Below are 21,811 nucleotides of genomic sequence, written 5' to 3' on the forward strand. Positions count from 1 at the left end.
TGAAGAGAGACGTGATCTAGGGAGGAAAGGGGGTCATTCTGACCCTTTGGCATGAAAGGTAGCTCTCCCAGGGACCAGAGGCTCCTCAGGGGGCTCATCATTTGCTCAAGCAGCTGGGAGAAGAGGACAGATATGGCTTCCAAGAGCATTCTCTGCCAGCCCTGCACCATGGCCTTGAGAAAGTAGCTGCCCCTTACAGAGCCCCAGGCCCCTCTCCTGCAACATCCAAAGGTTGAACCAGATGATGCTGTTTCAGCTCACCTCGGTCAGGAGCAAGCTCAGCCCCAGCAGCACCCAGGGCAGAAGTACAGCTGGGACTTGCCCAAGGATGGCTCCCCTTCTGTCCATCTGTCCTAACAACCGGCATGGTGTGTGTCTGTCTGCTTGCCTCTGCAGCTTTTTACTAAACCCCATCCGGCCAGGACTGCCGCAGGGAAGCCTTCCCCTGGGAAGGACGTCTCCACCCCTGCCAGCCTGCCTGGGCACCCGCAGCCCTTCTTCTACAGCCTGCAGTCGCTGAGGCCCTCCCAGGTCACAGTCAAAGGTGAGCACCTGGTCCTGCTTTGGGTGGTGTCCTGTCCCGGAGCTGTCCCTCCAATGACTGGTGTTCCTCTGGAGGTTCCGGGGTGTAGGCTGGGGCAAAGGCTTGGGGTCTGACTGCCCAACTGTGTCTCCAGTCATATCAGGAGTCTGGGGAGGCCTCTGCTCTGGAAGTGTCTGAGGCCACCTTTGTTACACCCTGACTTCTGAAGACCTGCCTGTCTGTCTGTTGAGACAAACACTACTCACCATCAATACACACACATACACACACACACACACACACACACACACACCCTCCTCACCTCCAGAAAGATGAAAATAAGAAGGGGCGCTAAAGGGGTTTGCTCTTTGGAATACTCAAATGGCTGCTATTAAAGAATTCTGTGTTGATGCCCAGTTGGATGGGCCTGCAGAGAATTTATAAAGAAAAAGGGAAACTATTAGAAGAAATAGCTCAAGATTGCAGCCCCTACTCTGGGTCCTGCAGTCGCTGTTGCTCCTGACCACCCAGGTGGGCCTGCAGCCACTGGCTAGGGGCATGCGCCTGAAGCAGACAGCCCCCGTGCAGGTCCCAGCCCTGCTCCCTAGAGGAGCTGGGTGTGTATGAAGTCCACCCTGGGGCCTCACTGCTTTGGGGAAGTCTACCTGGAACAGCTTTCTGGTCCCAAGGAGTATAAGGCCAGGCTTGTCAGGGTTTTTTCTCTTGAATCCAAGAACAGTGTCCTTGGCACCTCCAGCCCTGCTAGACCTGATGCCTGGAAGGTGCAGGAAGGACAGAGCCCCGCCCCGGCTCCTCTGGCTTTGTGCTGTCTACCCTGACAGCCTCGGCTCCTCTTCCTTGGCATCAGCCCATAAGAGACACTAAAGACCTGCATGGCCGCACACTTCATGTACGTGTTAAGTCTGGGGAGAGACCCAGAGCCCGGGGGCCCAGCTTGGGGCCAGAGTGTAACATGGCCCCTAGAGGGAGGCCCAGGAGGAAGGGACCAGGACAAGGAGTGGCTCCTGCCTGGCTGGGTGTTTGCCAAGTCCGGGTGGGCTCTGCATGGCTCCTCTCTGGGCCCAGCTAAAGCAGGTATTGTCCTTTGACAAATAAGCTCCCTACTGACTGGGGAGCAGATATGTACCTCTTCTCTCTAGGCTCGGAATCCCCCAAAGGAGCCATCGGTCACATCGTTCCTACGGAGAAGACCATCCTGGCCGTGGAGACAAACAAGATGTTGCTGCCTCCACACTGGAGCAGGACCTTCAGCTGGGGCTTTGACGACTTCAGCTGCTGCCTGGGCAACTACGGCTCTGACAAGGCGAGTGGTGCCGGGGTGCAGAGTGGCCCCAGGGCCTCAGCCTGCTGCTGGCTGGGGCAGAGGTGGTCAGGAGACTGGCGAGCCCAAAGCAGCCACAGCTGCCCACACCCCCACTTCCTGCATTCGCCTGTGCCCCAGCCTGGGGAGGAGAGGGTAAGCCGGTGGGCTGAGCCTTCCCCCGTGTTGCCGGCAGTCGCTCTTGTAATAGACATGCCGTCACGGGGGCAGGGTTCTCTGCTGCCAGCCGCTCACCTGGCTGCACTGAGAAGGCCCAGACTGGTACTCAGTTTGGGTGGAAAGTCTTAGGGGCCCCTCTGACCCCTCCTCTGGCTTAGACTCAGAGGGACAAACTGAACATTTTACAGGCCACCAGAAGCAAGCCACTGGGCTACTGGTCCTCCACGCCTGTGCAAGGCCATCCGCTCTCTACCTTCTTGACGTGGCCTCTGGCCCTGTTTTCTGCCCTTGCTCCTCTCCCACCCTAGCACGTGGCATGAATTCCCTGTTCACCAAGCTTTCCCTCCCCTCCCTAGCCTTCCCCCACCTCCTGCAGGAGGCAGCCAGCGAAACTGGCCCCAGATGTCCCCACTTCCTGAAAGTGGGCTCTGCCTTTCCCAAGCTTACAAGGCATTTCTGCTGTGTCCCCAAACCCTCCTGCTTACTTGCCTCTTCCCACCTGTTCTTGGGTGCAGGCGCTGTCTGGAGACATACCTGGGCAGCCTGTCACCAGGGCTTTTCTTGAACAAATGACCGGTCCCTCGGTTCCCACGGCACACAAGCAGGCCGGTGGAAGCAGCCAGATCTGCCCACATCCCCGTGTCGCCCTGTTCCAGCTCCCTGCCCGGTGCAGGCCCTGGTGCCAGTGTTCATCTCACTTGCCTCATCTCCCACAGATCTTGGTGACGTTCGAGAACTTGGCCGCCTGGGGCCGCTGTCTGTGTGCCGCGTGCCCGTCCCCCACGACCATCATCACCTCCGGGACCAGCGCCGTGGTGTGTGTTTGGGAGCTCCGCATGACCAAAGGCCGCGCCACAGGCCTGCACCTCAAGCAGGTGCGGAGCCTCCCCGGGAGTGCTGGCTCAGGGCAGGGGTAGCCCCTCTGGCAGGTTCAGTGTCTGCAGGCTCCAGCTCCCAAGCGCTGAGAGTGCTGCCTCTCTCGGGAGCTGAGAGCTCAGAGGGCACGTGGGTCCATGTCATTCCTGGGCGGTTTCATGTCTTTGGGTGGATTTGACAAGCACACAGGGCTGGTGCTTCCACGGACACCAGTGCCTCAGTGAGAGACGCTGCTTACACATCAGGGCCAGTGAGATCGGGAGCTTTTTGCACTAGGAGACATTTTTTAGCGTTTTTCACAGGCACTTTTATGTGAACAGCCTCATTTTACCTCCTCATTTTACCCTGTCATAGGAATCATTATCATCCCCACTTCACTGGTGAAAAATCAAATCGAAGAAGTTAAGTGCCTTGTCTAAGAGCATAGAGTCAGAAAATAAAAGACTGTCTCAGAATAGGGGTGACTGTGGCAGACACAGGAGGAAGAGACCAGGAGGCAAAAAACTCATCTGGTCTTACCTCGCAAACCACAGCTGCTTGGAATAATTAAACAGAGTGAAACTGACCGCTTACTTAAGGTTCTGCATGTTAACTGTATTCTTGAAAGCAGGTACCCTTAGTCCCTCTTTCAGACAAGAAACGTGAGGCTCAGAAAGGTCAGATGCACATTGAACTCTAACTCTGAGCCTTGTGCTTTCCTGTGCATACACTTGAAGTTGCTGGAGAATATCTCTAGGAGACACTTACATCTCCAAATGCAATTCCTGTTTCCATCTGTGTTTTAGTGATCCATACAGCCCCAAAGTGACAAAAAAAAAAAAAAAAGAAGAAGAAGTTAACCATACGAGGCTTGCCACTGACCAGATTTCCCGAACTGGACATGTTACACTTGAACCGATGCTGGGCTTCTCTGGATGCTTTACTAGTCAGTGGAGTCTCCCCAGAGCCTGCCCTTATTCCCTGGCAGCACCCCCAGCACAGGCGTGGTGCACAGCAGTGGACGTTCAACAGGCGTGAGGTGAGGGAACCCGTGGGTCAGTGCTGAGGGGCTGGTTAACCCTGCAGAGGCCACGGCACCTCCCGAGAGGCAGCTGTGCAGGTCGCGTATGAGCTGCCTTCACCCAGACTCTCCAGGGAAGTCCTCCCAAGCCAGGCTTAGAGCCTTCTGTCTTTTCACATCCTCACTTTCCTGACCTGCATGGAGAGACTGTGCACCATTATGGGGACGGAGAATCCGCCTCTCCCAGGCGTCGCTCCAGGGATAAGGGGATCCAGCCGAATCCCAAAGACACCTTGGGGAGCCAGGGAAGTGACCCCCCTCCATCGCCCTTCCAAGGTCCTGGTTAGTGGTGAAGACAGTGTAAAAGCCCCAGTATCAACAGTATAAAATGTAGTTCATCATCCTCTCCTAACTCTAAATCAAGACAAAAAGGTGGGGGAATCCCACAGGCTCTTTTTTCCTAAGTGAAATAAAGTACTTTATCATTTACCTAAAGAGGCTAACACAGCCTTGGGGATCCCCCAGACTGGAAGCTGCTCAGAGAAAGGGGTCCCTCCCTTACTTATAGGCTTGTAGACAGAGAGTCATCATTAAATAGCTTCATTAACAGTTTTCTTAAGTGTTTTATTTCTAAATATTACAACATGAAAGACATATTTCAAAGTCAAATGATTATAATCCATATAAAAACTTTCATCCTTACCTGCTCTGATCCCCAGATACGCATATTTATATCCTTCTGATCATCGTGTAGATATGTTGATGCCATCTTCACCCAGCCTATCAAATTGTGTCCGCTTTTCTACAGTTTCTATAATTTACATTTCAATTGTTCCATATTATTCCATCTCCATAAAATTACATTTCAGTTGTTTTATGTCAATGTACCACAGCTTAGTAAACCGTTTCTTCTAAAACTAGACACTTACATTGCTTCCAATTTTAACTATTTTAAATAGTGCTGCAGAAAACATCTTAGATTGCTGTTCGCTTCTGATTAATCATTTCCTTACGGCAAATTTCAGGAAGCAGAATTACAGAACAGTGACATATGCTTTCTGAAATGGCTCTGTAGTCTTATAGGGCTGCCACAGTCAGGAATGCCCATTTCACCACAGCATATCCAGAACAGGGGATTATTTTCAGAGGTTTGTATTTTATTTCATTGTTTGCTCCTTTGGTAGGTGTAAGGTGATATAGTGGAGCTATTTTAGTTGGCCATGATGAGAGGTATTATTCTGAGAACAGAAGAGCCAATGGAGAATGTTTAAAATTGCTGTCCTCCATTTTTTCCCAGGCCTTTCCAAATAGGGAGTGGTGCTGACTGCCTCCAGGCACTTTAGTTTCCAGGCTGGTGAGAGGCTTAGAGGTGGGCGGTGCCCACGCACACAGTGGTCTCTCCTTCTCCAATGCTTCCCCCAAGAAAGCAGAGGCCCCGCTCCAGTCACAGACAGCTCACACAGGCACTGGGCTCCCAGCCGATGTCTCTGCATCCCCTGTCCTCACACCTGGGTCCCCAGGCTGCACGCTCTGGAGTTGTCCTGTCCCTGGAAGTCAGAACTTAGACAGAGTTCATTCTGGGAAGACCACCAGAAAGCTCCTGTCAAGCCCTCTGCTTTCCTCTCTTCTTTCAGACAGTGTTCACTTCCCTAAGTAGCCCCTAAGGTGGCCCCACCTCTCCCATGGGTCACACCCATCAGTTGGTGCCATGTTAGGGTCCATGGGGCACAGATGGGGATCCGCAGCTGGACTTTTAATTCTTGTGACCAGGCCAAGTGGCCGCCTTGAGACATGCCGCGCAACCTCATTGACTGAAATGAGGGAGTGGCAGACAGTCCTGAGGGTGGAGCTTTACCGCCAGATGAGGGGAGAGTCAGGCTTCGGAGAGCCGCCTCTGCGCTTCTCAGGCTGATTGCAGAGGACAGCAGGCACATGTGTGCATGCCAGCGCTCACGCCAGGCTGGCCTGGCAGCTGTAGTGGAAACCACGCTGCAGCCAGCAGCAGCAGCCCAGGGGTCCCAGTGTGCCTGGGAGGCATCCCTAGTCCCCCAGGGACACGTCCGTGCGAAGCAAGGCCTCTGGCCAGGTCCGGACACATGACTATCCATCAGCCGTGGGAAGCAAGGCCTCTGGCCAGGTCGGGACATGTGACTATCCATCAGCCAAGCCAGACCCTCCTGGGCCAACCTGAGAGCCAAGATGAGGCCCCGAGTCACCGGCTGCCGGGCAGCCAGACTGGGCATGAACGTGGATCCTTTGGACTTGAAAAGGCAACCCTTTTAAACTATGACCTGACCTCCCTGCCTTCTTCCCAGTTTAGTTTCCAGGGGCACATGGGTTTCTGAGTTCCCTTAGTGTAATGCTCAAGTTTGAGCATGCATGAAATTCTCCGGACAGCTTGTGAAAACCCAGGTTTGGGGGCCCCACTCCCAGAGTTTCTGATTCAGTAGACCTGGGAGGGGCCCAAGAATGTGCATTTCTGACAAGTTCCCAGGTGATACTTGAGCCACTGGTTGGGATACCACGCGTGACAGACCAGCAACCTTGCATGCTAATAGTGGTGTGCGCCGCCTCAGACTGCAAGACGGCATGGGAGGGCAGAGGGCATGAGGGGGTTGCTGGGGTCGCCGTTTGAGTGTGATAAAAAGGACTACTGAGTCTCCCCATCTGGATTTCAGCCCTGGAAAGGGATGGTTCTGAGAAGCCAGCCACACACCCGTGAATACACGTGCGCACGCGCACACACACACACATGCACACACACGCACACACACACGCGCACACACACACACACACGCACACACACACACATACACACACACACACCCGGCAAACGCTGGAGTCACTGGATCAGCCTGAATCTCTGTTCTCTCATCTGGGGCCCAAGAGTAAAACGGAGAGCGGACTATCTCCCCGAGTAACTGGATTAGGGCCCCTCTCATAACCTGCGCCTTCACCCCGTGCCCCTAGGCCTTGTACGGACACACACAGGCCGTCACTTGCCTGGCAGCGTCAGTCACCTTCAACCTCCTGGTGAGTGGCTCGCAAGACCGCACATGCATCCTGTGGGACCTGGACCGCCTCACCCATGTAGCCCGCCTGCCTGCCCACAGGGACGGCGTATCTGCGGTTGCCATCAGTGACGTCTCGGTGAGGCTCCTCTTTCTCAATGTCTGTATCCTCAACACGTCTGTGATTCTTCATGGTGACATGGTGGGCAGTCCCCTGAGAGAAGACCTGGGGGCAAAGACCACCCCAGAGTGTATAGAGGCCCCAGATATGTGGGATATTCTCTACACAGGCAGAGTGGTGCCATCAACAATCTCAATTTTGGTCTCGATTTTGTTTTCTGCTTCTTTATTTTTTTCCCTCAAGGAGGTGGGCTGGTGGGAGGTGTCTGTTCTGACATGAGCATCGGGGAGCTGGGGAAGGAAGTTGACTTTGGTGAGGGATCTTCTGGGTTTGATTGACTGATCCAGCCAGTTGACTGCAAATCAGTGTGAGCTTAGCAAGCACCTCTGGTCTCCAAGTCAGGAAACACCTCTGCTTGTTCCTCCATGCTGGCTACCAAAGATAAGCCTGTCAGGAAGCATGCCACATGTGTGTGTGTGTGTGTGTGTGTGTATGAGAGAATATAGATAGATAGTGTGTGTGTGTATATATATATAGTGTATATATACTGTATATATATAGATAGTATTAAACATATGCTGTGTATAGACGCATATACCTGTATGTATATCAGTGTGGAGCTTCTACGCTGGAAGCCTCATCGTCGGATGTGGGGTTTTCTGAGGCTCTGCATCCGCTGATAGGAAACCTGGGGGGGCCTGGAGCGTGGATAGATGGAGAAGTGGTATCGTAGGAGGAGAAAGCCGTCATGAAGGAGGCTTCTGCTGCCAGCTCGGCTGAAAGTGGTGCTCCAAGGGGGCTTCAATCCAGGAAGAATATTAGATGGGCAAAAAGAGGATGGATGGATGGATGGGTGGTTGGGCAGAGGGAGGGAAGAACGTGTGGCTAGATGGAGGGTGGGTAGGTAGGTGGATGGATGTTGGCTGAATGGATGAATGGGTGGATGTAACAGGGAAAGCACCAAGTTCTGATATGGAAGAAAATAAATTCATAAGGGATTATGTCCCCAGCCCTTAGAGAAGACTGATATCAGGACGACAACTTGTTTGACTCACCTTGTCCTGGAGCTGACTGAGTTCATGAAGTGCCGGCTGGGTGCTGAGCAGAGATGTATCAGACATGGTCCCTGGCCTCAGGCAGACTCCACCAGACCACTCAGGAAGGGACATGATGGCGCTCAGCCCAGGGCACCACAGAGGGGCATGGAGCTCCTGATATCCCTTCTGTGGCCAGGGCAAGGTTCAAAGGCTTAGCCCCAGATGGCTCTTGGGGTCCTTGGTGGGTCCTTGGTGACAGTGATCACAACTCTGCCGGACACGAAACAGCCAAGGAGCTAAGGAGCGAGCACTGCAGACACAGACGTTTCAGGAGGTGCGGTGGGCAAACGTCTCCTCAGAAGTTCCCTCCGAGGAGACCCTGCCCTATTTTATGAGCCGCTTGCAGTCATTCAAACCTCTGTTCCCTGCCCTCCACCAGGGGTCATCCAGAGCCGCTTCACAGGAGCAGAGCTGGCCAGCCAGGTGTAGACGCCATGTCTGGGCGTGGGATGACACCCTGGCTAGGTCTTTATGCCAGTCAGTAGGCTGCCAGGGAGAGTGCTGGGGGAGGAGTCCAAAGGGCAAGCCAGTCAGTTTGTGCTGGGGAAAACAGTACCCAGATGCCAGATTTCAGTATGAAAAGAGCCAGGAATGTGCCGTTCTGTGGAAGCACAGTGGGCCTGTGAGTCCCTGGGAAGAAGCCGATGTCTTAGGAGGCCTGGGAGTGCCTTGCTTAGTCTTCAGAAGACGGCAGGTGGAGGGTGTGCAAACTGAGTAGCTGGACAGATGGACAGGCAGTGATCCCAGCCTGAAGTGAAGCCCCGTCTCACTGCCACAGGGCACCATCGTCTCCTGTGCGGGAGCCCACTTGTCCCTGTGGGATGTCAACGGACAACCAGTGGCCAGCATTACCACGGCCTGGGGCCCAGAAGGAGCCATAACCTGCTGCTACGTGGTGGAGGGGCCAGCGTGCGACACAAGCCACGCCATCGTCACTGGGAGTCGGGATGGCATGGTCCGGGTAGGTGTGCCTCGGGTGGGACGAGGGCGCGCTGCAAGAAATGCGTTCATCTCCATCTGCCCACTTCTTCTAAGGGTCAAATCTGCAGCCTGCCAGTACCCAAATGCAGACTGCAGAATTTAAACGTTCCAGACCAGGTCCCCGCAGCATGTGAGGGCAAAGGCAAGGGGTTTTTATATTAATGTAATACATAAAATTTTATATAACATATACTTCAACAATTGAAAAATGCTTATTGTCACATTATGAAAGCTGAATGGTCAAATGCATCAGAACATGATTCAGTACTGATGAGAGACATATGGGCCATCCTTTCACTCATTCACCCACTGTCTATCCATCCACCCACTAATCCATCCGCCCACTAATCCATCCATCCACCCATCCATCCACCCATTCATCCATCTATCCACCCATTCATCCATCCATCCACCCATTAATCCATCCATCCATTAATCCATCCACCCACTAATCCATCCACCCATCCACCCATCCATCCACCCGCCCATCCATCCACCCGCCCATCCATCCATGCATTAATCCATCCACCCGCCCATCCATCCGTCCGCCATCTCCAGCTGCTCCTCTCTCTCTCGGCTGCTGTCCATTCACTGTTCCACTCCTCCATCCTTTCTTTCCTTACTGCACTCACCCTTCCGTCTGCTCATCTGTCCACTTATTTGTCCCTCCAGCTATCCACCCACCTAACATTCACTGAACTCTGGCTCTGTACCAAGCACCTCATAATAAGGGATCCAAAGATTAATGATAAACAAGCCCTTGTCCTCAAGATGTCATATTCTAGGGAAAAAAAGACAAACAGAAAATATCCATATGTGTCTCATGCTATGAGTGGGATAATTAAAGAGAGCCATGCATGCTCTGAGGAAGGCCTTGGGGAGAGAAACCAGGAAGAAAATAAAGGAGAGACATTGAGGTGGGAGGAATAGTGTGGGGAGAGCAAGGCACAGGTGACGTTTCTGAGACTGACAGCAAGGAGGGAGGAATAAATAAGATGAGAAACGATTAAGAGCTTTACTCAGAAACTGCCACTTGAATCCCGCAATTTTTGAAAGGAAGTGTCAGTTGCATGCCTCGAGGTATTCAAGAAAATGCTCTTTGAATTCTACACGCATCTGTGAAAGCTCACTGTGGGCCAGCCAGCATGGCTGAAACGCAGCCCTATCCTCCAGGAGCCTCCATTCCCGAAGTCTGAGAATCATCGCAGAGGTGATGCCTCAGGAAGCAGGATGAATAACAGGGTGGGGGGCCAAGTGGAGAGTGGATGTGTTTCCAGCAGAGGAGCTGGCATTTCAGCCGAGCCCTGAGGGTGAGAAGTCAGGGCGGACAGAGAGGGCCGTGCAGGCTAAGGGGTCCGGGTGCGTGGACGGGAGAGACGACACCGAGGAGAGCCCGCTGGGAAGTCCCCTTGCAGGGCCTCGTCTGTGGGCTAGAGGAGCACAGGGTCTCTGCCGAGGGAAGGGCGTCTTGGGCTGGCTAAAACACGAGGAGGTCATGAGGGTAAGGGCTGGGTGGGTCGCGGTCTGTCCTGTGGGTCAGTCAGAGGAGCCCGGCTGGCTGGGGGCAGCCGCACTTCCTTCATGGGCCTGCAGAGCAGGAGCGCGAGTCCTCAGGCGCTCTGCCCTTGTCCACTCAGCGCACTAACTGAGCTCCCGGGCCGGCCCAGCGCTGGGCTAGACCCGGTGCGGCGCTCACAGAAGCCTGCAAGTAGAGGCTGCTCATTGTCCTGCAGGGAAAGAAAATCCAGGCTCAGCAAGTGAGATGCCATGTGTGGTCAGCCTGAGGGCGCTCGCCACAGACCTGGCACCATACGTAGAGGACGGGAAGTCGTGTTGCGGGGTGGTGAGGGAGGCCTCTGGGAACGGTGGCAGATCAGTGGGCACTAGCTGAGTAAAATGACAACGAGCTGACTGCTGAGTCTCGTCGCTGCAGGTAAGGGGTCAGGGAAGGTGCCCTACGACCCAGGGTGGGGAGGGAACTCATCCCGCAGGCAGACTGAAGCCTAAGCAGGCTTTTATGCTGGGAATATGTCAACATCAGAAGTGAGATGGGGCCATGCCGCCTTCCGTCAGGGTCCCCCAGGCGTGGAGGGAAGGACGGCCCCAAGCCTGCAGACAGGTTCATTGCCCCAGCCCATGGCACGTTCTCTGTTCTGGACAGATCTGGAAGACTGAAGACGTGAAGATGTCTGTTCCCGGGCAGGCAGCGCCAGAGGAGCCCTGGGCTCCATCATCTCCAAGCCCCAGAGGTAACTGCTGTGCTCCTGGTTCCTGGGGGCACCCTTGCCTTGCTCAGCCCTCTCTCCCCTCCCCTCTCCTCTACTCTGGCGAGGGCTGCAGCTCCAGCCAGTCCTGCAGAGACCAGGGAAGACAGTGAGTTTCTTGAGATGTTGACAGATCTCAGGTCAGGAGCACAGTTTTCTGTGAGCTGGTGATGGAGCATGAATCCATGTTTATACTGAGGCCCAGCCTCACCCTTCAGGGACCAGCTGGCTCTGAGATGCTCCTCGGGCCTGTGAACAGTGCTGGTGGTGGTTGTTGGGGCTCCCGAGCTCCAGAAGGGGCCACACCCAGCCAAGCTTGGTTTGATGCTATCCATCTTCCTGGGTGACTCCTAAATGCCAAACTCCCCAGCCCAGGACCTGGCACCATCCAGCTGGCCACTGGCCTGGACTGCCAGGCTGCAGACAGGAGCAGGGATGGCTTTGCTGCGTTCCCGGGGAGAGGAAGTGGCTCCATCGGCCCCAGTCTGCCCTGTTGTCCCTGACTCAGGACCCCCTAATCTGCACGGAAAGTTCCTCAAAGTCGGTCTGAAGGTGGTCTGCATCAGCATGGCCCAGGAGGCTCATGAAGCATTTAGATGTGGGTCCTAACCTCAAGGAAAAGGTTGGAGAAGGATGGAGTTCCCATATCTAACAAGTCCCCGGGTGACTGCCGGTATCAGCAGAGTGAAAGCCGCCACTCTGCAGCAGAGCCCTCTTCGGGTGTAGCATTTGGGCCTGGAGTAGGATGATCTGACCTCACGTCTGTCGCCGTGGCCTCTGGCATCAGCGCCACCAGGACCACGGCCACAGAGCTGGGAGGGACACAGCTGACTGGGAGCAGTCTCCACCACTCACCCCTCCCGTGTGTTCTCGTGCTTCTCACGGCAACCCCATGAAGAAGATACTTCGATGAGGCCTGGGTGAGAAGGGGACTGAGGCACAGAGCGGTTCAGCAACTTGCCTGAAGTGGCCCGAAGCTATTAGAGTTCTCATTTCTGCCCCCAGAGTAGACACGCCCACTCCCAGAGCAAGCTCCTCGGCCAGGGCCAGACCATCCCTCCAGGATGAGTGCAGACACAAGCCTCACTCCTGGGAGTCCTGCGTGGCCTCACTGTTGGAATCATGGGTTCTTCTGGTTTGTTCTGCATCCCAGGACCCATGAGCATCCACTAGAGAGAATTTTCCAGATCATGGAGGCTTGTCTTCTACAGGGAATACCCGTTTTCAGCTCATTTCTAGAATGTGCTCCATACCTCCTTGATTCATTTAGCCACTGATGTATGGATTCTTCATCCACACCAGCAGACACGGGCATTGGCTGAGCCCCTGCTAGGTCCTAGAATCTACACGGGAATCCCTTCCTTCATCATAATGCCGTCAGACGATGCCCTCGTCAGCAGCATAGACTGGCCTAGAATGGTGACCTTACAAGAATCCATAGCCACTGGGGATTCAGTTCACTGGCCCTAAGATCTCTAGGGTCCTTTGGGACCACAGTGAATCAGCCCATCACGGTGTAAAGAGTCCTGTGCATTCTTAGGAGCTCACAGTTCTTCTTTGGAGGACAGGGGCCAAACTCTCTCCCCTGCCCCCACCCATTTGGAGGAGAGCTAGAACAGAGTTCTTATTCTCCCCCTGCTCATGACGTGTTCTGTGGGCTCATGACGTGTTCTCAGTCTTGGGCTCAGCTGACCACTTCTGAAGCTACTGAGCTCTGATAAGCTAAAGGCATTAGCTCAGCCCATGGTTGATAAGTGGGCATCTGAGCCAGAATGTCAGCTGCATGGGTAGGTAGATGGATGAAGGGACAGATGAGCAAAGGGCGTCTCAGAGCCGTTCCGTTGGTTCTGGAAGTGCCAGTGGCTTTGTGGGTTCTACTCAGGGTCGACGAGGCTGTGCTCATTAGGAAGGGGCTCTATGAGATGAGAAGCAAGATGAACGTCAGGAAACCAAGCTCTAGTCCCAGCTCTGTCTCCTGCAACTTCTTCGGTCCTCAGTTCCCCTCTCTGCCAATAGAGGTACTTCCTGTACATCCTAACGTGTAGGAAGCCGATGACAGAAAAATAATGCCATAGACAAAGATCTCCTCAACAGAATGCGGGTCATGATTACCATTTTCTCCGATTACAGGGAGACTTCTCCCCTAACACACTGGCTGATGTCACGGGACTTACCTGATGGTGTCAGGCGGACAGAAGCCTCAGGCCCATGTCCATCCTCTGCTGTTTGTCCTGACCAGCCTGAGGTCACCACTGCCAAGTAGAATTAATTGCTCTGCTTGTGGTTACAGTTCAAAGGAGGCTTTGGATGAAATGACACAAGGGCACAGACATATTCATGAAAATCAGGCTAGGTCACTGCTTAGAGTCAGCAAACCCATGTGCAGGTTTATAGACCTAAGCCACTGCAGGGCTCGCCGTGCTCAGAATATTGCTTAGAACTGTTCTGTTGGAAGGGGACTAGTCCTCGGCCTGACACCCAGATATTTGCGCATGTCTCTTGGGGTGTATGTTACTGCATTCCTTGAGTAGCTTGAGAGGCAAGAAAGGGGTTCTTTGAGGGCACTGAGGATGCGGGGGCTGCTGCATTGTGTGCAGATGTCCAATTTCTCCCTGGAATTCATTTATTTCTCATTTGCAGCCAAGACCAACCCAACTGAGTCCAGTTTATTTTAGGAATCACTCCGTAGACTTGGGCTCAATCTGGTACACAAAAAGTCCGTGGGAAAAGCTTGGTTTGGGAACTTATGCACAAACACAAAACACACGTGCATTTCCTGGAGCACAGCGCTGTCTGCCACCCTGGGCCAGCTGGGACAGCTGCGTCGCTACTGCCCTGACAGCACCCAAGTGACCTCACAGTGGCGGGCCTCTACCTCACCCTCCATGAAGGAACTACCCTCTGTCCCCAAATAAGTCATTAAAATGAGTGAAGTAGCAATCACTGAGTTCTATTTTTTGAAAACAAACATTCTCAGCATTTAATTATTGGTCATGGCGTGAGCGGATTTAGGTAAGTTGATAATGCCGACTTTATGTAATTTATTTTTACTAGGCAATTACAGGCTGCGTTACATCCTGGCAGCAAGGTATTGTGGAGTATCTTATTAAGCATAAAGCCAGTAAACACTGATGAACAATTTTGCTGAACTAGGCATGCAATTTAGAAAGCAATAATACACAAATCCAATTTGGTACACAATGGATACCGCAGCACGTCAGCACATGTAACTATCACAGCCTGCAAATTAAATTGGGACGGCCCTTTTTGCAACAGCACAGGCCAAGATTAAATATATTTTCCCCCTCAATTTAACAAGTTGCTGACCACAAATATAAATACATGTGTATGTGTTTGCGGCCCTGCGTGTGGATGTATACACGCATATATGTGAAACCGCTCGGCTCTTCTAACTATCCTCTTGCACGTTCCTCATAGTTCACCGGTGGGAGAAGAATCTTGCCCTTTGCAGAGAGCTGGATGTCAGCGTGGCTTTGACAGGGAAACCGAGCAAGGCCAGCTCTGCAGTGACGGCTCTGGCCGTGTCCAGGTAACAACAGCTGGCTGCGCCCAGCCTCCAGCAGAGGGCGCTGTGCTGCCCCTAGGAAGCCCTGGCTGTTCCCCTCAGGACTCTGGGCCCCAGGAGGTGGCCTCACTACAGGGACCCAGGAGCCCAGGGGGCCCCAGCATGTACAGTAGCAAGATGGCCATGCAGGGCCCAGGAAATGGTTCTTAACACACATACTCTTGCTGTCTCTTTCTCCTCTCACTCTCTTGAATATCTGTGGATTCATAAAGAAATCCAGAAGGTAAAAGTATATTGACTTGTAAGTTTATCCGAAAGAGGGACTTTTTCCTGAGGTCCCTTGACGATTGTAACATTATGTATGATGCTCATCCTACGTTACAGAAATGCCTTTCAAGGGCTCGAAGCCAACGTGGAATGGACGGGTGTCAGACACTACCCTTGGCAGCATTGTCTTATTCTTTACAATTACTCAATGGTAGAACTTAGAATCATTAGCCTGTTCTACACACTAGGCATGTTAGTCTCAGGGGACCAGATCTTCAGGAGCCCTGTCCTTCTCCCCTCCTGCCCTGAAGTGGGGTACCCGAGTCCTGCTGTGGTGGGAAGGCCAGACTGAGGCGGGTGGCTTAGGGTGGGGTGTATGGGAAGGGACAGAAGGCCCTGAGCCCTCATTCTTTGCTGAAGAACTTGCCCTTCCTTCTGCCTACCAGCCTGACTACATAGCTCAAAGGATAGGAGATACCCCCAAAGATGCTGGAGGGAAAATGTCAGGGTCTTGCCCTGCTCCCCAGAGCCCCAGCACCTGGGAGCATCCCCTCAGAGCTTCCACAGCCATAACCCTCCTAGATCAGAGCTCTCCCTGAGTCACTCTCCCTCAGGGGGAGGCCAGGTGCAGGCTCTCCTGGGGTCCTGGCCTGAACCCCCTCCCCCATGTTGTGATGTCCCGCATGCAGTCTGGGATAAGCGGGGTGCACAGGTTTGCTTTAATACGCCTCTTTATTTTTTCTTTTCCCAAGAAACCAGACCAAACTCCTGGTCGGCGATGAGAAGGGAAGAATATTCTGCTGGTCTGCAGAGGGGTAGGAGGCAGGAGCCGGTGGAGGCTCTGGCACGGCAGCCACGTGCCCCAACAGGCAGCAGTACCAAGTGGAGGGCTCAGACGCAGTGCCTGGGACGCAAAAGAAACCCCCAAGGCCTCCCTTCCAACAGGTCCCCAAAGAGGAGGCCACAGGCCGCTGGAGCTCCATAGCCTGGACTTTGGCCTTGGATTACACAGGATATGCCTCAATAAAACAGATACACACGTGGATCGGGACCCGTAAGCAGCATGCTGGAAACTGTGGCTCAGGGGTGCCAGCCAGCACTCGCTATTACACATGACCCACCTCTCAAAGGGCTTATTGCACTGAAAAAACGTGGGTTGCTTCCTGGGAACTAATGGGGAATATGGTATTGTTATTTTATTAAAACAACTGTTTTCCAGATACAAGAGGGCTCTTGAATTTAAAACTGCCAGCCTTCCCACCGAGGTGTTTGTGGCTCCACACTTAGGAAGGCAGGCAGGCCTCAGGGACACACAGCCCACTTCTGGAATGCTTCTCAGTCCTCCATTTCCCTCAGTGGGATCTGGCTCCTCCTGTGGTCTTGCTCTGTGTGCAGGGGACCTTGGGGAGCAAGAGAGCACATTCAGGAGGCCCGGCTTCCATGACTGGGCTTAGAACACAGACACGATGGCTGCCCACCACAGGTGTAAGCAAGTCAGCTGGGAGGACGCACCCTGCCTGGGGTGCCTGGCCCTGCTCTGCACGCCACAGCAGGCAGTGGGTCCTGGCTGGGCTCGGGCTTAGCAGGCTTTTCTGGGGACCTGTCTTTACAAGGTCAAGGGCCCCATTTCACATACGGGTTTTAAGCTGCAGCTTATCCTGGGAGAATCTGGACTGCCATGTGACTTTTTTCTCCATCTGAAAATACATGGCAGGGGGCAAGTAGTGAGCCCCTCTGAGAAGTTCCAGCACCTTAAGGTTCAGGCATCAGACCATGAAGGCAGCCCCCTCATTCTTGCGTCTCCCCACCTCCAGCCTTCCAGAAGCCTTGAAAGGGAGTTCACCTGCCTCTTCAGTGAAATCCAGCTAAGGCGAGCACCCAGGGATTTGGGGTGGCAACGCTCCTCAGCTTTAACTCCCTCCCTGCGATTTCCCTTCTAGAGAATACCAATCCTCCCCATATTTCTCTAAGCCCTGCAGATATCCTGGTGAGTGGCCCATCCCAATTCAGCTCAGGCCTGGGGCTAACAAAAAAAACTCAGTGTCTCTTGGCCCAGGTTATCTGGCCTCCAGGGGGCAGCGGGTCCATGTAAAGATAAATATTAAGAAAGCGATGGTGGTATGAACTGTGTCAAAAATAGTGAGTGAGTGAAGGGTGATTAGGAAATAGCAGTCTGCCTGTCAACCTCGAGTTCTTTGCAAACGGAAAGATGGAGGAGGAGACTCAGCTCCGGCCCAGAGCACCCCTCTCTGGGTGAGAAGGGCATGTGTCTGACCCCGGGGCCAAGGACCTTGCCTCCGCCCGTACTGTCTGCATGTGCTGTTGGCAGACTGCCCGTTTCCAGTCCCCTAGTCAGTCTGGAGCTGCAGCGGAAGACCATGAACTGAAGCAGAGCACCCTCCCCGGGAAGGCCAACAAGCAAGGTCATACATACCAAGGGCTGCTGTCATGTTCCAAAACACAGCTTTTGTTTTGCTTTAATCTCTTGGATGATGCTGATGTGGGAGTCTAGAGTTTCTGTTATTTACCCCAGGCTGAGAGGTCTGCTGGCCCAAAGGCTGTCTGGGGCTCATTCACTCAACAAGCATTCCCTGAGCTCTGCATTTTGGTCCCCCGGGTCACAGGGAAAAATGGGAGGATGGGGCTGGGTCTTGTTGCTGGGGTCTTGGAGCTAAGATGCTTGGGCAAACAAATGTGACATGAGGTGGCAAGGCTAAAGAGAGATCTCTCGTGTTCTGGGGCACGTCACTCTGGCTGGGGTCACTTGCTAGGACTGCCAGAACAAAGTACCGCAGGCCGGGGGCTTAAACCACAGAAAATTTTCTCACAGTTCTGGAGGCCGGAAGTCTGGAGGAGCGTGTCCTCAGGGTTGACATCTTCTGAGTCCTCTCTCCTTGGCTTGTGGACAGTCAGGTTCTCCCTGTATCTTCACACGGGATGGGGCAGGGAGGAAAGCCCCAGGCAGAGGGATCCAGAGTCAGAAGGTCCTGGGCAACCTGGTGGGAAGAGACTCCTGCTGTTCTCAGTATTTCAGAAGCAGCCAGCCTGGGGTCCCTGACAATTGTCAGTGGTGGAGGGAAGTCCAGGACAGAGGCCTGAGGAAGGGGGAGAGAGCAGACACTAGGGCCCCCAACAGCCAGGGCAGAGGCCAGGAACACTGGCAGACTGGGCCAAAGTCTAAATAAGGACCACATGGATGCAGGCCTGCGGACACCCCAAATCCAGCAGAGATGAGGGGCCTAGGAGCAGGAGCTGTGCAAAGCTGTGCAGCCGCAGCTCAGCATCCAGAGACCGGAATCTAGGGCCAGGCACACACAGTGATGATCGCAGACAAGAGAAGCGCCCGGGGACCAGGGAGCCAGAGCCCCATTCCCAGGGTCCCCACTACCTGCCGACTTCGGCCTCAGTTTTTGTATCTGGAATATGAGACTCCAGTATCTACATGATGACCGGTCCTGAGAGTGAAACCACATCTGTTTATCTGATGGCGGAATGAAGCAGACGACAGACCTCTCGTCCTTGACATGATGTCATCTTTCAATGCATCACTTGTCCACTCGCTCACTGGTATCTTCTGTTGTTGAGCCAGGCCTTGTGCCAGGGTCCTGGTAGACAGCCATTTCACCCCTGTCCAGGAAGCCCTCTGCCCAGGCTGGAAAGAGGCACAAACCCGGCAGGAAGCAGGTCACTCTCACACCCAGAGGTGCATCGGGCTGGAGCCCGCGCACTCATACGGGGACGGCATTGCTGCAGGGGTATCCTGGAATGCAAGTCTGACTCGCAGGCTCTGGGTCTCAACTAGAGCAGAAGCCACAGTCTGTCTGTTCTGTTCTGTTTTCATCTCTTGGATGATGCTGATGTGGGAGTCTAGAGTCACCACAGGGAGGCCTTCTGGAGTAGACAGAGACAGGGTGACTCTGGAGGTATCTGCCCGCTGCTGCTCAGCCTGCAGCATTAGAATTGGTAGCTTGTGAGGGGCCTCTGGGGTCAGGGACCCCCACATGCGACCCACATTCACCAGGTCAGCCTGAGACAGCAGTCATGCTCAGCTCTCACCCAGCTGAGCTCCTCCCATGACAAGTTCTTAATCACTGAGAGACTAGCACCCAGCCCACCTCTACCAGCAAGGCAGCAGCCCCTGCTCCTGCCCTGGGAAAATCTCAGCTCTGTTACCAGCAGATAAAGACTGCTCTCCCACCATCCCTCACAGGAAGGCCCCACCTCCTCTGAGCGGTGGGAAAGAGGAGCCAGTGCCACAGACATTCCTCGAGACGCGCAGAGGAAAGGAGGGCTCTCTGGCGGGGCTGCGAAAACACCGGACCAGGGGCTGCACCTGGGGCCGCCCTCAGGAAGATGGTTCTGCCTCCTGGGGCCCTGGGGCCGCCCTCAGGCAGATGGTTCTGCTTCCTGGGGCCCCAGGAGCGCTCAGGACACACCCGTCTGGCCATCTGGACAGGTATAGGGTCACATGGACATAAATACTTACAAGAAAAAAGTATTAACTGGTGTCTTGTAGTTGTATGTGCTAAGTCTGGGAAACCTGCTCCCTGGATCCCTTAGAGGCCACAAAGGACAGTACCCTGCCCAAGGGCCCGATGCACCCCACAGGTCCTCAGGATGTGACGGGTGAATCGCTTCTTCTGAGCAGACTGACATTCTGAGCCCCCCACGTGGGGCTCTCTGTGCCACCAGTCAAGCTTCCAGGGCCTCGGCATCTCCCTGGCTCTCACTCCTGGTGATGGAGCCTCTCGCCCCTTGCTGGCTCTCCGCTTCCATTCCTGTGTTCCCTGAGCTCTAAGGGCAGCCCAGGGCCTTGGAAGCCGCTAGTGACAGCAACTGCCTCCCCCAGTCTCAGCCAGCAGCCAGGAGCCGAGTCCTGAGAACCCAGTTCCAGGGCCTGCAGAGAACTCGGAGATTGGATTTGACCACATTAACATGCAGCCAAGCAGGGCACATTCGGGGAGGAACAAACCCTTCATATGAAAATCCTGATGAAATTTGTTTAGCATGAAATCAAATCTCCTAAACCAAAACCAGTTTTGCTTCGGTAAGTTCCTGGGTGTATAACACGTGCGCAGGTGGGTGGGTTGTGTTTACGAGTGAGTGTGGGCGTGCGCACACACATTCGCCACCTTATGGGCTGCTCCCTGCAGCACCTTTATGGCTTCTTAGTAAATAGAAGGACTCTCCCAGTTGCCTCCTTCCTCCAAATCTCAAAATCTCAGGGAACATTGTCTCCCTGGCTGTGGCCTCTGCCCCACAAACTGGTAGATAGAGACACACCCCTTGTCCAAGACCATTTCCCACCATTTATCAGGAGAGCATCATTAGAGATACAGCTCTCTGCAATGACTGGGAAGTGGGCCACGTCCCAGGAATGTCTGGTGCTGAGGGAGGCTGAGAACCAGTGAGAGGCTTAGGCAGCAGGGCCAGTGGAGGGGGGTGCCCTCAAGGGCTAGAGGTGAAACTCACACAGAAGCTGGAGCATGCAGAGTCCTTAAGGATCAGACCTTGAGGGCAGGCAGCACCTTGCAGGCAACTTCCTAAAATAACAAAAGGGATGACATCCCAAGTGGATGACATGCTCCTGTGCACTGAGGAACACAGCCCTTGAAAGCAGGGCTCTCCCACTCCTCTTGAACCACAAGCTGGAGAAGCCGGAGGACCTTGTTGTCCACGGTGCAGAGGGAGCAGAGCCTTTGCTGACATGAGAGGCCTCAGCTCTTCGGAAGCCTGTAGTGACCAGGGGATTGGCCCCTCACGTACCCGGCCCGTTTAGTCCTCAGCGGACCCAATAATGACACTCCCATCAGCCTAGGGGAAGGGGCGCCCAGCCCCTCAGTCTCCACACTGGTAATCTTCGAGGCCTTGAGACTGCAACAAAGTTACAAACTGGTGGTCTGGGGGGCCAGGTAGAGCCTGTAGGTAGCTCCGGTTTGGGCCATGAAGTGCTGATCGTTATTTCGAATTAAGTGCCTTGAAGAGGCTGATTTAGCATTTCCAGTCTGCAGCAGGCCCTTCCTCTGCCCGCTGCTTTGCTTCTACAGGCTGTTTCCAGCGTTCACGGCATTAGACTGGCCCATCAGCCCCTCGGGGTGGAGGCATGGCTTGGGAAATGTACAGATATTCCATCTTGCTACGTGCAAGGCAAAAGGGCACACACACTGTCCCACTGAGCCCAGCGCCTTAGAGCCCCTAAGCGTTCCGCTGAGGGTAGCGCCCTCTGCCGGGCACCCTCTAGTTCAGTCACGCATGCATTCCTGCTCAGCCGCCTGTCATGTTCGACTCACTGCGACCCCAGGGACTGTAGCCCACCAGGCTCCTCTGTCCGTGGAATGGATTCTCCAGGCAAGAATACTGGAGGGGTTGCCATCTCTTCTCCAGGGGATCCTCCTAAGCCAGGAGTCAAACCCGCTTCTCATGTCTCCTTCATTGGCAGGGGGGTTCTTTACCACTAGCGTCACCTGGGAGGCCCAATTCAACACATTTATTCATAATTATCTCTCAAGCTCCTGCTCTCCTCGGGGCCAGGATACAGTGATGAACGGGACGGATGGGGTCCTTACCCTCAGGGAGCTTGCAGTCCACTCAGGGAGGAAGACAAAGGGAAAACGAGAAGATCGTGGCTCGTGAGGAAGGCTGTG

At 54.1% G+C, this 21,811-nt stretch overlaps 2 protein-coding genes across 4 annotated transcripts in view; one reads left to right on the top strand and one right to left on the bottom strand.

The window, feature by feature from the left end:
* LRRC18 (leucine rich repeat containing 18) overlaps positions 1-4,913 on the bottom strand; it is a 49,432-nt gene extending 44,519 nt beyond the window's left edge. The window contains exon 1 of the mRNA XM_069572504.1: positions 4,604-4,913. The gene's annotated coding sequence lies outside the window, so the exon portion shown is untranslated. The remainder of the gene's footprint in view (positions 1-4,603) is intronic.
* Positions 1-16,389, top strand: part of WDFY4 (WDFY family member 4) — a 265,680-nt gene extending 249,291 nt beyond the window's left edge. For 2 of the 3 annotated variants that reach the window (XM_069572500.1, XM_069572499.1), the window contains exons 55-62: positions 397-544; positions 1,663-1,847; positions 2,741-2,899; positions 6,871-7,050; positions 8,908-9,090; positions 11,272-11,359; positions 14,813-14,924; positions 15,920-16,389. In XM_069572500.1, coding sequence (XP_069428601.1) covers positions 397-544; positions 1,663-1,847; positions 2,741-2,899; positions 6,871-7,050; positions 8,908-9,090; positions 11,272-11,359; positions 14,813-14,924; positions 15,920-15,986 — 1,122 coding nt within the window. In that variant the 3' untranslated portion in view covers positions 15,987-16,389. The remainder of the gene's footprint in view (positions 1-396; positions 545-1,662; positions 1,848-2,740; positions 2,900-6,870; positions 7,051-8,907; positions 9,091-11,271; positions 11,360-14,812; positions 14,925-15,919) is intronic. The other variant, XM_069572501.1, reaches the window with a different exon arrangement.
* The last annotated feature ends 5,422 nt before the right edge of the window (positions 16,390-21,811 follow it).

The sequence above is a fragment of the Ovis canadensis genome, chromosome 25 (assembly GCF_042477335.2).
Source record: "Ovis canadensis isolate MfBH-ARS-UI-01 breed Bighorn chromosome 25, ARS-UI_OviCan_v2, whole genome shotgun sequence".
NCBI lineage: Eukaryota > Metazoa > Chordata > Mammalia > Artiodactyla > Bovidae > Ovis > Ovis canadensis.